We start from the raw sequence: 17424 nt of genomic DNA on the forward strand, positions 1-17424 counted from the left end.
CCATCTTCCACTGCTTTCCCAGGTGCATTAGCAAGGAACTGAATTGGAAGTGGGCAATCAGGATTCAAACCGGCACTCATATAGGATGCAGGCTTCATAGACAGCACCAGATTGTCAGCCGCTATTCACTAATTCAAGCGGAAACTTTTAAAAATCAAGAAATTATTCATATGGAGTTGGAGTCTCAAATTTATGGATTAAATTCATGACTAGGTTGAACTTATTCCTTCATCTCTAACCACATAATTAAGAATTTGTGTTTTGTCTGGTGCCATGTCCTCTGAGGCTTATCTCAGCTTCTAGCTACAGTTAAAGTCAAAGGAATCTGCACACTTGAATAATACCTGAGAGGAACAAGACAAGAATCAGATACATTTATGACAATACTTTTTCACAACTCAGGAAAAATATACTCCGCTGAGATAGGTGAATTTTTATGGGCTGTCGCTTAGATCTCTCAATCAAAAAACACAACAAAATGAATAAATGATAGTCTCCAAAGGGCAGTGTCTCCTCTGCCTTTCTCCTCATAGATCTTTCTTTGTTAGACATATGGTCCAGTGAAGGGACTAGTTTCTATACTAAAGATTTCATATCTATTAATATTGAAATATCTGTTTATAGCTCACAAAATAAATCATTTTGAAATGAAAGTATGGAAAAAACAGTGTAAAAATTTATTGTTACAATTTTTAGAATATAAAACTCCCTTCAATCTGCTGACCAGAGAAGACACAGTGAGACACATGGAGACAATGGGGAAAAGAGTCTTGCCAATATTGGATCTTATTAGAAGTACCCAATTGAATGTAGGTATCTAAGTCTTTTCTATTTGCCCAATTGTATGTATATTAGATAATTCTAGAAGTACAGAAAGTTTATGATGCAAATATTGCAAGTGTTTGGGGAATTTTAGAAATGTTCGCTGGAAATTTCATCTGCAAAGCCAAACAAAGTTTAAGCTAATGACTCTATTCCTTTATATTCTAAAACTTATTACAGTGCTACACTTTGCAGTCTCAAGCATTTAGGCTAGCATCTATTTAAAGAGCCTTTTCTTTATTCTTTCCTGATATCTAATTCCATGTTGCAGTGAATTTCTCATTTCAAATCAATAACGAAATTTTAGCAAGCACAATGTTTTTCCAAGTTCATTTACTGAACTATTGCACTTATAACCATCTTCGTTACCTGCACAAGAATTCAGAGCTTTTCAAGTTAGTGCCTCCATACCACACTGATGAACTGGATGCTACTCTAAGCATTGAAAATTGATCTTTATATAGCCATAAGGTAAATTATCTGATTCTTTTCTATGATTCAGGAAAAATATGCCTTTTCCACTCTTCAATCTTAAAAAGCCTAAAATAAGACCAGATTATGCTGTGCTATTTTACAAAATTTAAACCATTGTACTGAAAGTATGTAAAGAGAACGTCTCATTAACAGACTATAAAGACTGCAGATTTCTCCTCTCAATATTTTTCAAAGGCTATAAGTTGGAAATTTTAAAGAATTTGCTTCTTGTGGCTTTTGTATTACATCATTGATTTGATGTTCTTACCTTACAAGGGGAACCAAGGGGGTCATCACAACCAGCTACTTAACATCTGCTCAGCACTTTATCTGCTCAATAACATTATTCAGCATTTTAGAAAGGCTATAAAATGCATAATCTATTTGCATGATTTGTAATTTTATGCATTACAAATGTGAAACCACATTTTCCTCATTTCCCTACCATACAGCTCACCACAGCCATGTTCCACTCAATTATCTCTCCTATATTTCTATTAATAAGAAATTCATCTCTCTTTGTCAGTTTGGGCAGCCACAACCAATACCATAAGTTGAGGTGCTCAAAAACAGAGATTTGTTTTCTCAGATCTCTGGAGGTTAGAAGTCCATGATTAGGGGGCCAGCATGCCCAGGTTCTGCTGGGGGCTCCCTTCATGGTTTCTAGACTTCTGCGTTCTCACTGTGACCCAACATGGCAGAGACAACAAGCTCTCTGGCGTCTCTTCTTACATGTCTCTAATTGTCTCACAAGGACTCCATCCTCATAACCTCATCTAACCCTGATTTTCTTCCAAAGACCCCCATCTCAATATACTATCACATTAGGAGTTAGGGCTTCAACATATGAATTTGGGGAGGTGTGGCATTCAGTCTATAACAATCTCATTTTCTCTACTACAACTTTTGGATCCTATTCTACAATTCACCTTATCTCAACCTCCTCCAGGGACTACACACACCCTCACTAACTTCCTCGTCTTAATTAGAAACCCACACAGAGCCTTGCAGTCTTATAGAGGTTTGCTAACAAGAGCCACCACCATGAAGCGTTACATCATTCCATCTGTGCACAACTAGTCCTGCACAGCCTGTGTGCTGGGTGTTGTGGAACTGATCGATCTATCTGTGCCCCAGCTCTTTGAGACAACTGCCTTACCTGCTTACTCAGCAGGAAACTGATTAGATCATTGGTGGCAAGCTCGCCTCCATGGTATAAATGCAGGTTGGGCCCGCCTGGGCATCATGCACTTTTTCTTTCTTTTTTTTTTAACATGTATTTAATGCATATAAATTTCCAGTGTACACCTTATGGATTACAATGACTTCCCCCTCCCATAACTTCCCTCCCACCCGCAACCCTCCCCTCTCCCGCTCCCTCTCCCCTTCCATTCACATCAAGATTCATTTTCAATTCTCTTTATATACAGAAGATCAATTTAGTATAAAGATTTCAACAGTTTGCGTCCACATAGAAACACAAAGTGAAACATACTGTTTGAGTACTAGTTATAGCATTAAATCAAAATGTACAGCACATTAAGGACAGAGATCCCACATGAGGAGCAAGTGCACAGTGGCTCCTGTTGTTGACCCAACAAATTGACACTCTAGTTTATGGCGTCAGTAACCACCCTAGGCTGCCGTCATGAGTTGCCAAGGCTATGGAAGCCTTCCAAGTTTGCCGACTCTGGTCATATTTAGACAAGGTCATAAAAGACAGAGTGAGGATAGTAACCAATGATCCTAAGAGTGGCATTTACCAGGTTTGAACAATTATACAGCATTAAGTGGGGAAGAGGACCATCAGTACACACAGGTTGGGAGTAGAGCCATTGGTGGTAGAGTAGAGGTTATGATTACAAAGGAATGAGGCCCAAGTGCACTAGACAGGGTCTAGAACAAAGGACAGAGTCATTATTAGAGGAGCTAAGAAAGGTGCTGTCTAAGCTACAATTAAGTTTTCTGATTGACAGGCAAATAGAACCTGATAGAAGGGGCTTGATAATAATCTGGTGGGCTTTAGGCCTTGTAAGTTAAGAGGCCCAGACCTATCTATCTCTTCACATGGGGTATATCCTAAGGGAGGTGTGAACCTCCTAGGGGAAGCCACTCTGTTGACTTTCATGACTTGGCTGGCCTGGGAGGAGAGCTGGCCAGGTAAAGGCAGGGGGCATCTCTAACAAGAAATTTACAGTTCTGCCTGCAATGTTGCTGACCCTGCTTGACCATCCCCTCAGCTGCAGTGGTCACTTTGGAAGTTGGGCTGAGTGAAGGGCTTTTCAGCTTAGAGCCAATAAGATCTGTGGCTCTGACCTGGGCATCCTTCGACTCCAGGGCAGGTCCATTTCCAGTGATCCAACTCTTGGCAGAGCTGCCAGGGCTCTTCACAAGCTGACTTCTGCTGAAGCCCAGGCTTACCACTTTGAAAGCCACTGCAGTGGACTGGCCTGTTGGGTCTCCTTGAGGGCAGATCACTGTACAGATCAGCCATTAATAGGCCTGCCACCCATTGCTTCTGATGCCTAGCTTTCTTTTCCTCCTGGTTTGTGTTAAAGTAGACCAGAGAATGCAAGTCAAGGGAGTGCCCGGGTCCCATCTCTAATCTTCAGTGGCCTGAACTACAAGTCTATAGTCACGGGCATGTTCTGTAGTAGTTTTTCTAAGGTAGACAATGCCCATGAGGAAAATTATATTCTCACTTTAAAACTTTCTTTCCCTTTGGTCTGAAAGGGAGGTTTTTTCTACTTACTGTATACTTCGCTGATGGCGAAGTGAATCTAGCTATGAGATTATTATTTAAGTTCTTATTTTGGCTATGCTATTACAGAAAAATGTTAGCCATCTCTTTTATAAGGTCTAAAGATTAAATTGTGTGTCCTACAGATTCCTTCATAACAGAATTAGTTTCCTACCTTGAAGAGAATAGAGAAATGAAAGAAGAAGTTGGGCTTAGAATAGAGAAATGAGGGAGCAAGTCCTAGATCGCTTGCTGACAATAGCAATATTACATGAATACTTAGCAAACCGTTTCAACCATTAGATAACAACTTAAGAAAACATTTACCAGAAGGTCCGATGCCTTCTCTAAATTTTAAGAATCATGTATTTGAAAACACCTCTTAAATATCTAACATGATGTAGTTTGTTTAACCAGTAAACTTAAGCGCAACCATCTAAAATGTTTTTAGTTTCTTTCTACCAACACGTTTAAAACATATGATACACAGATTCAGGTCACACTAATTAAAATGTATCTTTGATTGATTTTAGCAGTTTAAATTTATGGACAATCTTATCTATAAGCCATTGAAAATAAAACTCTTAATAAAATTTCCCCATGTGGACATACAATATGTACACACATATAACATAGCATAATAGACCAATATAGCAATTTTAATAATAGCTTTTAAAATCTTTAACTCTTTTTGTAGATTGCCAATTGATTTGAATTGCCTTTTGTTTTTAGTAACCTCAGTTAACCATACTTTCTCTCAGTTGGTACTGTTAATACATTATTGTCTTCATCTGTTTACAGAGCCATCCCAAAGTACTGAATACAATAGAAGTGGCTGGAAAAAGTCCATAGGAACCTATAGGAGGACAGCTAAACACAGAACCAACAACGCTTTAGTTTTATGAGCAGCACATCATATATAACTATGGATGACAAAAGACTTTAAGTCACCATGTTTAAATTATAAACTCATCAACCAACAAGAGGCACTTGCTTACTTCACAGTATTTTTGAAAGCACCTGTAGGATGTTACAAGTATTTAACCCTTTAGGCCTCTGGGGCTTTCTCATTAAGATAACTATCATGTCTAGTAACACAAACTCATTAGACTTTTTAATTCTCAAACATTTGTATTAATAGCATTTTCCATTATAGAAACTTAAAGTCTGGTACCACATCACATCTTGACAGTCCTTCTAATATAATCCAAATAGACTGATTAGTTGGTGTCTCTATAAGATGAGAGACATAGGTCCTTCGATTTTTTCAGTTGGGCCCAAACTGGAAAAACCAAAGTCCAGGATTTACTGGAAATTTTAGAGACCAGATTGTTTGAAACTTTGATTTTTTGAATGCCTGTCAAGAACGCCAAGAAGGCTCAAAATCCAAAATATCTGGTTGAAATAAGATTCCTTTAAATCATGACATAACATAGACCAAATTTGATCATTGTTACAAGGTGATTATTCAAATCTTTGAAAATAAGCACATATTTCAATAACCCATAGCTCTTAATAAAAATGCAGCTGTTTTTGAACAATTAGAATTTAACAGACATCAAGAGAACATAATAGATTACTTGAACACATTGCTGTAACAGAGCATCAGAGTTTAATTCTATGTCAAAGAGAAATTGAGCTTCCTGTGATCTTTTGCTGTGAGGTTTCCTTCCTTTACCTTCTTTCATATTGGTGACCATGTTTCTGTGTTTCTGTGTGTAACACATCTTTACGTATCTTTTGCAGGGCAGGACGAGTGGCAACAAATTCTTTCAGTTTCTGTTTGCTATGAAAAGTCTTAATTTCACCTTCATTCACAAATGAGAGCTTTGCAGGATATAATATTCTGGGCTGGCAGTTTTTCTCTCTTAGTACCTGGGCTATGTCTCGCCATTCCCTTCTAGCTTGTAGGGTTTCTGATGAGAAGTCTGCTGTGAGTCTAATTGGAGATCCTCTGAGAGTGATCTGACGTTTCTCTCTTGCACCTTTTAGGATCTTTTCTTTATGTTTCACTGTGGTGAGTTTGATTACGATGTGTCGTGGTGAGGATCTCTTTTGGTCATGTTTATTAGGGGTTCTATAAGCTTCCTGTACTAAGATGCCTCTGTCCTTCTCCAACCCTGGGAAATTTTCTGCTAGTATCTCACTGAAAATGCCTTCTAATCCTTTCTCCCTCTCCATGCCTTCAGGAACTCCTAGCACCCGAATGTTGGGTTTTTTAATAGTATCCTGTAGTTTCCCGACAATATTTTTTAGATTTCTAATTTCTTCTTCTTTTCTTTGGTTTGCCTGTTTCCTTTCCTGTTCTCTGTCTTCTAAGTCCGATATTCTCTCTTCTGCTTCGCCCATTCTGTTTTTAAGGCTCTCTAATGTGTTTGTCATTTGATCTATTCAATTCTTCATTTCATTGTGGTTTCTCATCACTATCACAGTTTCTTGTTCCACTAGTTGTTTCATTTCATTTTGATTCCTCCTTAATATTTCATTTTCACGAGAGAGATTTTCTATCTTGTCCTTTAAGGATTTCTGTAGTTCAAGAATTTGTTTTTGAGAACTTCTTAATGTTCTTATCAGTTTTTTGAGATCCACTTCTTGCATTTCTTCAATCTCATCATCTTCATAATCTTGAATTGGGGTGTCTTTTTCAATTGGGGGCGTCATAGTGTCTTCCTTGTTCTTGTTAGCTTGGTTTTTGCGTTTGTTGTTTGGCATGTTGGAGATATTTGGTTTCTTCACTGTGGTGTTTTTTCTTGTTACACTATGGCTCTATATTAAGTGGACTGTCTGCTTTCAGTGGAGCCTTAGAGGCTTGAGATGAGTGTGGACTGAGAGCTGTGTTGGTTTCTCAGGGTTGAGGGTGTGTCAAAGATGACACTCCCAGGTTAGGTGTGGTAAATCTCTCTTTCTTTTTTTGATTCAAAAGGAAAGTAATTCTGCACAGCTGAACGTAATTGGAGGTAGTTAGCAGGCGAATGATATACCCACAGGAGCCAGAGATCAGAAGCTCTTTCCCAAGGACCACACAGGGAATCTGTGCTGCCCTCAGTGTGGGCTCCAATTCTCCTGCAGTCTCCCACTGGGTTGCCAAGTTAGATGCTAATCTCCTGTTATTTCACCCCTCCCCCCAGAGTCAGGTTTTTCTGCTAGGCTCAGGGCCGGTGCAGACCTGAGGTCGCCCTGCTTATGACGTATGTCAAAATGGCGCCTGCTCTTTGTCTTGCTCGCCTTTGAGAGGTGAGCGGAGAGAGAGAAACTTGTGTCCGTATCGGTCACTTTTTTTTATTTTTTTCCTCTCTCTCTTCTAGTTAGCCTGGTGAACTTTTCCCCACGGAGTTTCAAGCCTCGTTCCCTCTAGTCTCCTCTTTCCGCTTGCCCGCTGGTGTCTCGGGCTATTGATATTCGGCTCACCTCACGTTCTAGCGCTGGTGTGTTGAGTCTGCCACTGGTGTCCCGAACTTGGGCTCCCACGCTCTCCACGCAGGTCCACTATGAATCACTAGTTCCGGAAGAGTTTCCTCTGCTGTTTCTTCCCCTACTCTTCCTTGACCCTGCAGTATCTCCACTTTTATTAAAGTGTCTCTCCCCCGGACTAATAATGTGCTACCTTCCTATTCCGCCATCTTGCCGCTCTCCATCATGCACTTTTTCAATGTCCTTAATGCATTTTCTTCTCACCTTTCAAAGGGTATTCTAGCCACTTGGAAATTTGTATGTGCATTTATTTTTATATGTCTATCAAGGAGATTTAAAGACTGTGATTGGTAATATGTTTATTATCTAATTAACAGCTGAGTCTTCTTTAGATTGAGTCTCAGGTCAGGACCGCTTTGCTTTGTGCAAGGAATGTCAACGACTTTGCTATGTTGGCTTCTATGGGAAATAACACTTTTTGGAAGGTTGTCTCAAAGTTTAATGAAATTTAAGTGAATGAGCCTGAAGAGTTCCAGGGACTACAAATAGATCCAAATATTGGTCTCTAGCTTTCTTATTATTTGCCCAGCCACAGCCTCATAAAGCAAGATTGGAGAAAATTGTCTGCAAAGGCAACCTAGCTTAATGAAGCAAATAATGAGTTGGTGACTAAAAATTATTGCTACCTGGTACCATAAACAGTGACCCAAGTAGCTCTCAATAGTATTTTTAGGCTCCTAGGTGTGTTTCCTCTTGCCAGACAGCCAATGCCACCCACTTGAATGTTTAGGCACTCCTTAGTTCATGTTGGTGAAGACTTTTACCCCAGGCTGTGCTGTGTAACCCTGTGGCAAGTCACTTAACCGCCTCAGCTGTTCTCTCTCTCTCTCTCTCTCTCTCTCTCTCTCCCCCTCCCTCTTTCCATCCCTCCCTTTCAAGTCAGCTAATAACAGCCATGCCCACTTCACAGAGCTGTGGTGACACCAAAAGTAGATAATCCAGCAGCAGACATTTGGTGCAGTGGGTAGAGGCTGCACCCATATCAAAGTGTCTGGTTTGAGTCCTGGGTACCCCACTTCTGACCCAATTTCCTTCAAATGTGCAGCCAGGGAGGCAGCAGGTGATGGGTCAAATACTTGGGTCCCTGCCACCCACATGGGATACCCAAGCCAAGTTTCTGAATTCTCACTCTTGTAGGAATTTGGGGAGTGAACTAGCAGATGAAAGAGATCCCTCTCCCTACCTCCTCTCCCTCTCCCTCTTCCTCTCCTTCTCTCCCTCTCCCTGTTTCCCTCCCTCCCTGTCTCCTTTTCCCTTTCCCTCTCTTCCTCTCCCTCTTTCCCTCCTCCCTGTCCCCTTCTCCCTCTCCCTCTCTTCCTCTTTCCCTTTGTCCCTCTCTCCCTCTCCCTCCCATTTTCTTTTTCTCTCCTCCCTCCCCCATCCCTGCTTTCTAGAAAAAAAAAAACTGAAAAGACCAACATCTATGTTGAAGTCCTTTGTAAAGTATTAATAATTTTGGAAACTGAAATAATTTGTACAGGCTTTAGTTTGCTTTAACAAAAAACTTTTTTATAGGCCTTTTCCTGTGCACAATCTGTGTACTTTGAAATTACATATTCTCCTAATATGGGATTATGTAAGTGAATTCTTTTCTTGCTTTCCTTAGATCCCTGATTTGTTCAGATCTCCTCACACAGGCAATATTAGAGAGTTCATCTCCAGCCTTGGAGCAGATCTACTGCCTGAAGCAGGGCTGGACTCAGAACTTCAACCTATGGCAGGCTTTGACCATGAGCTAATCACTCTCACATGCTTGGTATAAGAGAGCTATATCCAACACTTCCATTAGAAAACAGTGGACAACATCTTTGGCAATATATTTATCCTGAAGAATCTTAGATTTTTTCAAACAGCCTTAATACAAGTGACTGAGATGTGACCTTACCCATTAGGATAAACATTTGAAAAATTCACATTTTCATCCATGCCTAAAGGGTAAGAAACACACTTTGTGTCATATATTTTCAGCGATTTTTCATTCATTCTGACAATGTTCCTTAATGGAAATGGCTTCAGAATATGAAAATACTATGCATTGCAACTTCAGCATTCGTAACAGCAGGAAATCCAAAAGTTAATGCTAATGCTTGACATAATGCTAGTGCTTGACACAGTGCCACGACAAGAATCAGCCATACAATTTTTAAGTATTAGCACATGTATATTGTCACACAAGCGATGTTAAATCTGTAGATTTCTAAATAATACTTAGGCAGTGCCAGGAATTCTTATGACATTGCCTAAACATATTGGATATTTAATCACCTTAAATGTTAGGTTTATAACATCTAATATCTTTAGCAAAAAAAAAAATGTTACTTTGGCAATTCAGTAAATTACATCACAGGATATTTTCTCATTGGTTGCTCCAGTTTTCAATTGTCCTCCATTGAAATACAGCTACATATTCTTGTTCTCTACAAACTGCATATAAAGAGACAGCATGGTAATTGACCTTCAACAGAAACATATTAACAATGAAGTCAGTAAAATATTTTTCTAAACGTAATAGATCCTTCTTGTTTCCAACTCTCTGAACTATTTTATGGTCAAGAAATTTTCTTAACTCTAACACATAAAAAATATATACATACAGAGCAGTCCTGGTGATTAATGAGGTGTTTGTTGCGTGCAGTAAGTCCCACTAAGGAGCTAAAGTGTAGGAGAAGCATGTGTAGGTGCTCCACTGTTTAAAATGCATTTTCCTTCACATTATTTCATTTGTCCCTCATAACTTGGTGCCGCCTGTGGCCTTCATTCTATCAATGAGGAAACGGGTTCGCAGTGATATATTGTGATATATTCAAGTTCACACAGTGAGGGGATGGAGGACTAGGACTCAGATTCAAGATTGGAGTTCAGAATATTGTTGCAGTATTCTTTCATGAAGGCATACTACATCTCTTTGAAAAATGAAATCCTTGCTGGAGGCAAAACTTACTTGTAACAACATGGATTCCAAAGCTGGATCCAGTTTTTGTAAATGAACATGTAAGTGTATAAATCAGACTCAGAAAATTAATTGTGGAAAAACTTCCTCAGGAACTTGAGCTTTCACCTCCTGCTGGATGGTGGTGGACAGTTCATGAAGAGGACGACGAAGGTTGCAGTACCACAGATAGTAACTCCCTTCACACTACTGAAGCTCATTGCCTTGTCTACTGGGCACCCAGCACGCAGCCACACAGGATGATTCTGGAATTTTCAGAGTTACAATCCAAACATTTTACCACCCTCCGGGTGATTTCTAATCATCCTGAAACATCAGCCAGCAGCCCTGCTCTAACAGTACATTTTCTTCTCCAGATTGTTGTCCTAATTTCTTCTCATGCTACTGATGGCGCTATGCTTTTCCATTCATTAACTCTATCCACTGTTGTCAGTTTCAAACTTTATGTTCTAAATGCTTCCAGGGCTAAATACTGAAGAGTTAAAATAATAAAATCTCTTGCCATGCATGAAACCTTCCTTCACGGGATGACTTGCTAAAAAATGACCTAGCCATTTTTTAATACCTCATTTTAATTTTACTTTTAATTTCGTCCAAGCATAAAAATGTTTACATGTGCATATTTGAAATGAACAATAACAATCTATTTCCTCCCCTCCACACCACCCACTTGTTGCAGTTAATGTTTCTATATATTATGTCAAAAGGAGGTACATTCCAAACACCTGGACTCTGCTTCTCCTTGGTGTCACATGTACCCCTTATTTGCCAAACACTTATCCATAATGGCTATTAAATTCAGCCAATTCTTTGACTGAAGGCTTCATTAGAACTTGCTGTTTACCTGACCTTCATTGTACCCATGTGAGGGTTAGCTTCAATCTTGGCCACTTTATCGCACTCCCTTGAGCAGCCAAAGAGCCCTTTGATTGCTCCTAAAATCTCCCTCAGATAGTTTGCTACCTTTAGATTTGGCTTTTGTGACATTAGATGTTTAAGCTACTTCCCTCATTTTTCATTATTTTCTTAAAGCAGCAACATCAAAGCATTCTGATGGCTCGAGATATTAATTTTTTCATCTGTTTCACTCTATTCTTTCAGAAGCCCTGCCTCACATAAGGGAAAACATGAGCCTATATTCTCCGAATAACCAAAATGGCATTTGGCTCAGACAAGAGGACAGGTTTCAGTTAGAAGTCAACTCTGTTCTTTCCTTAGCATCTTATTTGCTTGGAGCACTTCCTGCTTTGTTATGCGTCCAACAATCAAGCTAACAAAGCACAGTTGCCTTCCAGGAGTTTTATTTTCCTGATGTCTTTGAAAATGACACAAATAGATTATGTTCCCGAGCAGACTGCAGTTGTTTCTGCTCTGTGGAGTTGAGTCACTGTACCACTTTCCTGCAACTAGCCCCATTGTTTCTTAAGAAACACAAAGAAAGCAATTTTTCTTCAGAAAATGAAAAAACAAAAAGCTGTGTCTCCTCCAGCTTGCTTTCCTGTATTTGACAGAATGCCACTGTTTAACTACGTGTTTAATCTGAATGGGTAGGCTAGCTATTTCATCAGTTCAGGCAAGGGATCCCAAATCTACCATTTGCAATCACTGCTCTCATGGCATCATAGACTTTCAGATAAATGATTAATCAAAAAGAAGAAGTTTATGCAAATAAAAGCACATGAGTTGAATAGCATAGATAAGTGTTGGGGATAAATAAGGCAAATATAGTACAATGAAGTCTAAACTTCATTTATTTCCAAGATTCTAGAAAAAAATGCAAGCTTCTAGAAGCTGTTGTCAATCAAATTATGAGTCTGATATTTCAGAAAGAATTGCTTTCTAGCTTCAAGTTGAAATTCCAGATGTTCTTCAGTACTACTGATTTCCAATAACTTGTCTTTGGAGGAGATTCTCTGAAGAAAGAGAGGCAATTCTGCTTTCTCTAATTTCTGGAAGAAACCATGTCATAAGTATTTACAAACTGTAACAATTGGTATTCATATACCAAGCTTTAAGGTAGTGATTTATTCTCAAATTTCACTTTGAAATATTAGAATATTTGGGGAGGCCCCTGGCTAAAATCTATTTTTGGGGCCACATATCAAGAGATTATGATGGACTAAATGAAGGGCAGAGCTCAATTTGTTTTGTTAACTTCTTAATTAGCTAACAAGCCTGGTGATTCTGGTGCAGGAAGTCAAGGAGGAATCCTGCTTCGAAGGGGTGCTGCTCACATAGAGGAATCCTGCTATAAAGGGTACTGGGCATCCAGATTTCATCTTCTCAGCACCAGGAAGGGGATACAATTGCCAGACTAAAACCTCCTGTGACTTCCTATTTCTCATCACCCTCCAAACACAGCAGAAACTCAGACTCTATTTTAATCAATATATGCCCCATTATATCAGAAGTAGCTTTTCACAAATGTAGACCTGAGAATTTTGTGATAAATTTTGTCAGTCCTATCATGCTTTACAAATTCTATTAAACATTTTAGAGAAAACAAGGCCTCCTCTTTTGTGGGTTGCAATAGGTGGCCCACCTTTATCCTAAGATGTCCTGTATTAAGAATGTTTAAAATGCCAAAAGCTCAATGGGAGTTGGTGGTCCTTACAGATGTTCACAGTCCTCTATTTCACAATGGAAAGTGCCAGTTGCTGGGATGGTCCTAGAAGTCAGAAGGAAGCACTATAAGGAGAGGAGGCAGTACACAAGCCAGCCAATAAGAACTAAAGAGTAGAGCTGGAGCATTAGTGGAAGCCATTGGGGTGAACAGAAAAAATGTTCTTTCCTGTGAACTCTGTAAGTTCTTACAGTTCTTTGGTGACACATATAAAGTTGCCCCTCCAAGGGGATACAGACCTATGAGGTCACCATAGGGGGAGTATGGCATAGGTTCAACTTTCAGTACCCTCTTTTCTCTTCAGCCTAGTTCCCATTCAGGAAGATCAGGAAACCCATCTCAACAGTCCCCTTTTATTCATATTCACTTTCTTGAGAAAGCAGCATAGACAATTCTCTTTTTCCTTTAAAAAAAAGGTGGGGGGGGGATTTGTTTGTTTATTTGAAAGGCAGAGGGAGAGAGATCTTCCATCCACTGGTTCACTCCCCAAATGGCCCCAACAACCAGGACTGGGCCAGGCCAATGCCAGGAACCTGGAGTTTCCTCAAGGTCTCCCATGTGGGTGGCAGGGGACCAGGGACTTGAGCCATCTTCCACTGCTTTCCTAGGCCATTAGCAGGAAGCTGGATTGGAAGTAGAGCAGCCACTGCAGGCAGTAGTTTAACCTGCTGCACTATAGCACTGACCCTGCATAGACAATTCTCTAATAAGATAGAAAAAAAAAAAGTTTATCTGTACTGGACACCATTTTTTCAGACAATGTAAATATAATAAGGCCTGTCTTCAGTCCCCAAGGGAGAGGTCTTGGTGATTTTGTTCTAAAACATTGCCCTTCCCTGTGAGACTAGGGGAATTTCCTGGCATGCTCTGGTGTGATGGAGAAGTTACAGTACGCCAGCCTTCTAAACCAGCTGCAGAGAGTGAAGGAGCAGTCCCAAGTGATTAATCAAGCAATGGCAGAACTAGCAACCATTCCCTATCTACAGGACCTCAGTCAACAGGAGGCAGAACTGGTAAGTGTCTGTTCTTCCTTATTTCAGATTGTCAAGGGCTGGAGGCAACAGAAAAGTTATATGGTCTTAAAAAGGTGTGATAATAAATGTAGTAGTCAGAAGGAAAACTCCCCAGCCCTCATGAAGCGTTCTAATGAAAAAACTGGAAAATGTAGGCATGGGTGTATGGTTTTTACCTACTCATGTTGACTAACTTCCATTTTTCTGTAGCAAGAACTTTGTGATGTGTGAAAACACAGAAAAGGACTGGCTACTTATACTGTGTGTCAGGCTTTTTGTGTTATATCAAGATTTTAGCTAATTGTTGCTTAAACTCCAAGATATATTAATACTCATAGATGATTCTCTTCCATGAAAAAAGTGAGAAGACTAAAGAGTAATTACTGTATAGAAAAATAACCCTACAAAATTATCTTCAGGATTTTCTTAACCACTTCAGTGTTACCTTTTGTATTGGCAGTAGCAACACACACACACACACACATACATACTAGTATATTTAGATAATAAAACAGTGGTGTATGTGAAGAGAAAATGTAGATAGTCAAAATAGCTGGGGGTTTTTTTAAACTAGATTGATGAGTTAACTCAGAAAACCAAACACTTTAGACTTACACAGACTAAGTCAAAACTTAGTTGAAGGAACATCTCACAGAAACAGTCTTCAAATGAATGCATATATTATAATCATAATTAATGTTAGAAATGATAGCACCTCATCTGAAAAACAATTACTAAACAGTTGTGCTGCCCATTCAAGGAAAGGTAAAATTTACTTTGTCTGGAGATCCTAATGTGTTATTGGCAATGCTATTTACATGGAAGCCTTAATTGAGAATAGCTAAAACTAATTACAGACTGGAATTGAATTCACATTGCAAGGATGAACATAGCCCAAACTGATTACCTGTAATTTTCAGATAACTAAAGGAGTTCTCCCTCTTTGAGCTCTTAAAGATGTAACCAAGAACTGAACTACCAACATTTGTGCTGTTCATCTAAACCTGTTAAAAGTGTATTAAATAAATACTGATAGAGCAAGCATATGAAAGAGGTTGCCTAGCCAGACAGTGAAACCATGCACGCTAAAGATGAAAGCAATGATACAAGTCTATTCATCGAGGAATGATAAAGTCAAAAGGGGCAACAAGACTTTCTTAAACCTTGATAGTTGTGTTCAGAGAAGCACCTTCTCAAAGGCTAAGTGTTTATTTTGCCACTCGTATGGCATTCAGGAGTGCAGTAAGTATGGAGCTTTCAAAGTACATATTATAGTCAATTGTACATGATTGATGTTTCTCTGAGGTAAGAGGAAGCAAAGCAAATGTTCACTTAAGAAGCAGCAAAATGCTGATCCTGTCTTCCTGAAAAGCACATTCAAGATTTACATGAGAAATACAGGGGAGTTCCCTGCACTTAAGTCTTCCTAACTACACATCTATGGATTTTTCCCCCCTGGAAATGCTTATTTCTAGAAATGCACATACTAATCAGCAAACTAGCATTTCTAACGTGCAATTTTTCAGTTTCTGAAACCTTGGAAAATGGGATTCCGTGGGATATTTTCATAATTTATATGCCCTCCAGAAAAAAATTTAAATATATTTGGATGTCTATGTGAAAGCCAAATTTTTAAAAATTATGTGTCTAGCAAGATTTCATCACCTAAAGTAATAGATTTTACTTCCCAGCTTCCAAGTATGGGTTAACCTAGAAAATAAATCCTAGTAATACCTTATGTAGTGCTGTGTAAGCAGTGGCTGCTCAATAGACAATTTTGGAGTGACTCAACTCTCTAGCGCCCTACTTAAGCCCTGCAGTATCTAAAGCATGGAAAGATTATCTCGGGGTTCATACTGTTTGATATCACAGTGAACTGAACTGGTATCTGTTTTTCAACAGAACTTTGCTGTAACCTTTGAATATCCCATAGCCTGATGAAGCTTCATTACACTGCAGCCACATATACACCACATGCATAGGATTGTTTAATATCAAAGCTTTGCAGGTGTCTATTTGGGGCAAAAGGTGGCTGTTTAAAACTTGCCTTCGAATAGGACCCAAAGGAGTGGGAGGGGGTAACTTGGTGGTTTCAAAATGTTAACAAAGAAAAGAATAGTAGAAGAACATAAATGAGCTACATTGTTTAAGAGGCAATAAAACAGCACAATTTTAGTATTGTCCTCTGGTGAGCTTTTGCATGATGCCTAGAATTATGATACATTAGCCTCAGGAGAAAATACTAAAATGCATTCATGTACTACATGCCATTTCCTGTGAGAATTAACTACTGCCTTCATTCTTTACAACCCAAATCTGTTTTTAACAAAACATCAACACTTACTACATTAAAACCTATATGTTTTTCTGCAAATTTTCAAGAGGAATCTTTTCATTGTTTCCATATTTTATATCTGCAATAATACTCGGTAATGACTGTGGCAAAGATGAGGTGGCACTGTTCGTTGCAGGAAAGATGAGTAATAAAATCATCAGCGTACAAATGATTTTTTAATTAGGTTTTAATCTGTGTATTTAGAGAAGTTATTTCTGTGTGAATTCCACACTGATAATTTTTATCTTGGTGCCACAGCTGCAGTCACTAATGGCAGACGCAATGGACACCCTTGAAGGAAGAGGAAACGATAAAGAACGTGTGTGGAATACAATCCAAAAGGTAAAACTTTGAGCCGAGGGAAAACGATATATTATTCTCCAAGAAAATGTCCTGACTTGGGTCAAATCTGCTTAGAAGATAAAAAGAAATGAGAGTAGCTTGGGTTGTATTTTTTTGTTTGGTTTGCTTTGGTTTTCCTTTTAAAATAAATGTAGCCCTCTCCCTGGAAGCGCAAACAAAATCAAATATAGATTTATTTAATCAGTTCCCTCGGGTCCGCTACTTTTCCAGCAGACTGTAGTCTTGAGCTTTCATGATTCTTCTTCATTGCCATGCTCATTTTTGTATTCATCTGCTTCTGCATTATTGGGTATTATAATTTTTTGAAATTCATGTCATCAGTGTTTTTTTTTTTTTATCTTGATGCCAAAGTTTTTTCCATCTTAGTCTATACTCCACTATTTCTTTCACTTTTGTCACTTGAGGAATAACAACTATGTTTCAGGAAACTTCAAAGAAACTAGCACATTGATGTTTCTGGTGGAGAAATAACTTCCAACACTGAGTGTTGGAAGCAGAGCAACATTTGCTCATTGGCCACTGGAGTTTGAATGCAACAGCACAGAAAAGCACTTTCACCCCAGCTGCTCCACTGACTTGTGTGACACTAAAGGACCCTCTGAAAGTCTACAAGTCAATAATGTTGGATCTCCG

At 39.0% G+C, this 17424-nt stretch overlaps 1 protein-coding gene across 1 annotated transcript in view; it reads left to right on the plus strand.

Moving 5' to 3' along the window:
* The window catches only part of SPATA16 (spermatogenesis associated 16), a 288894-nt gene that overhangs the window by 247059 nt on the left and 24411 nt on the right, over positions 1 to 17424 (plus strand). Inside the window, exons 7-9 of the mRNA XM_062177925.1 lie at positions 697 to 809; positions 13929 to 14093; positions 16687 to 16770. Coding sequence (XP_062033909.1) covers positions 697 to 809; positions 13929 to 14093; positions 16687 to 16770 — 362 coding nt within the window. The remainder of the gene's footprint in view (positions 1 to 696; positions 810 to 13928; positions 14094 to 16686; positions 16771 to 17424) is intronic.

The sequence above is a fragment of the Lepus europaeus genome, chromosome 2 (genome assembly GCF_033115175.1).
Source record: "Lepus europaeus isolate LE1 chromosome 2, mLepTim1.pri, whole genome shotgun sequence".
Taxonomy (NCBI): Eukaryota; Metazoa; Chordata; class Mammalia; order Lagomorpha; family Leporidae; genus Lepus; species Lepus europaeus.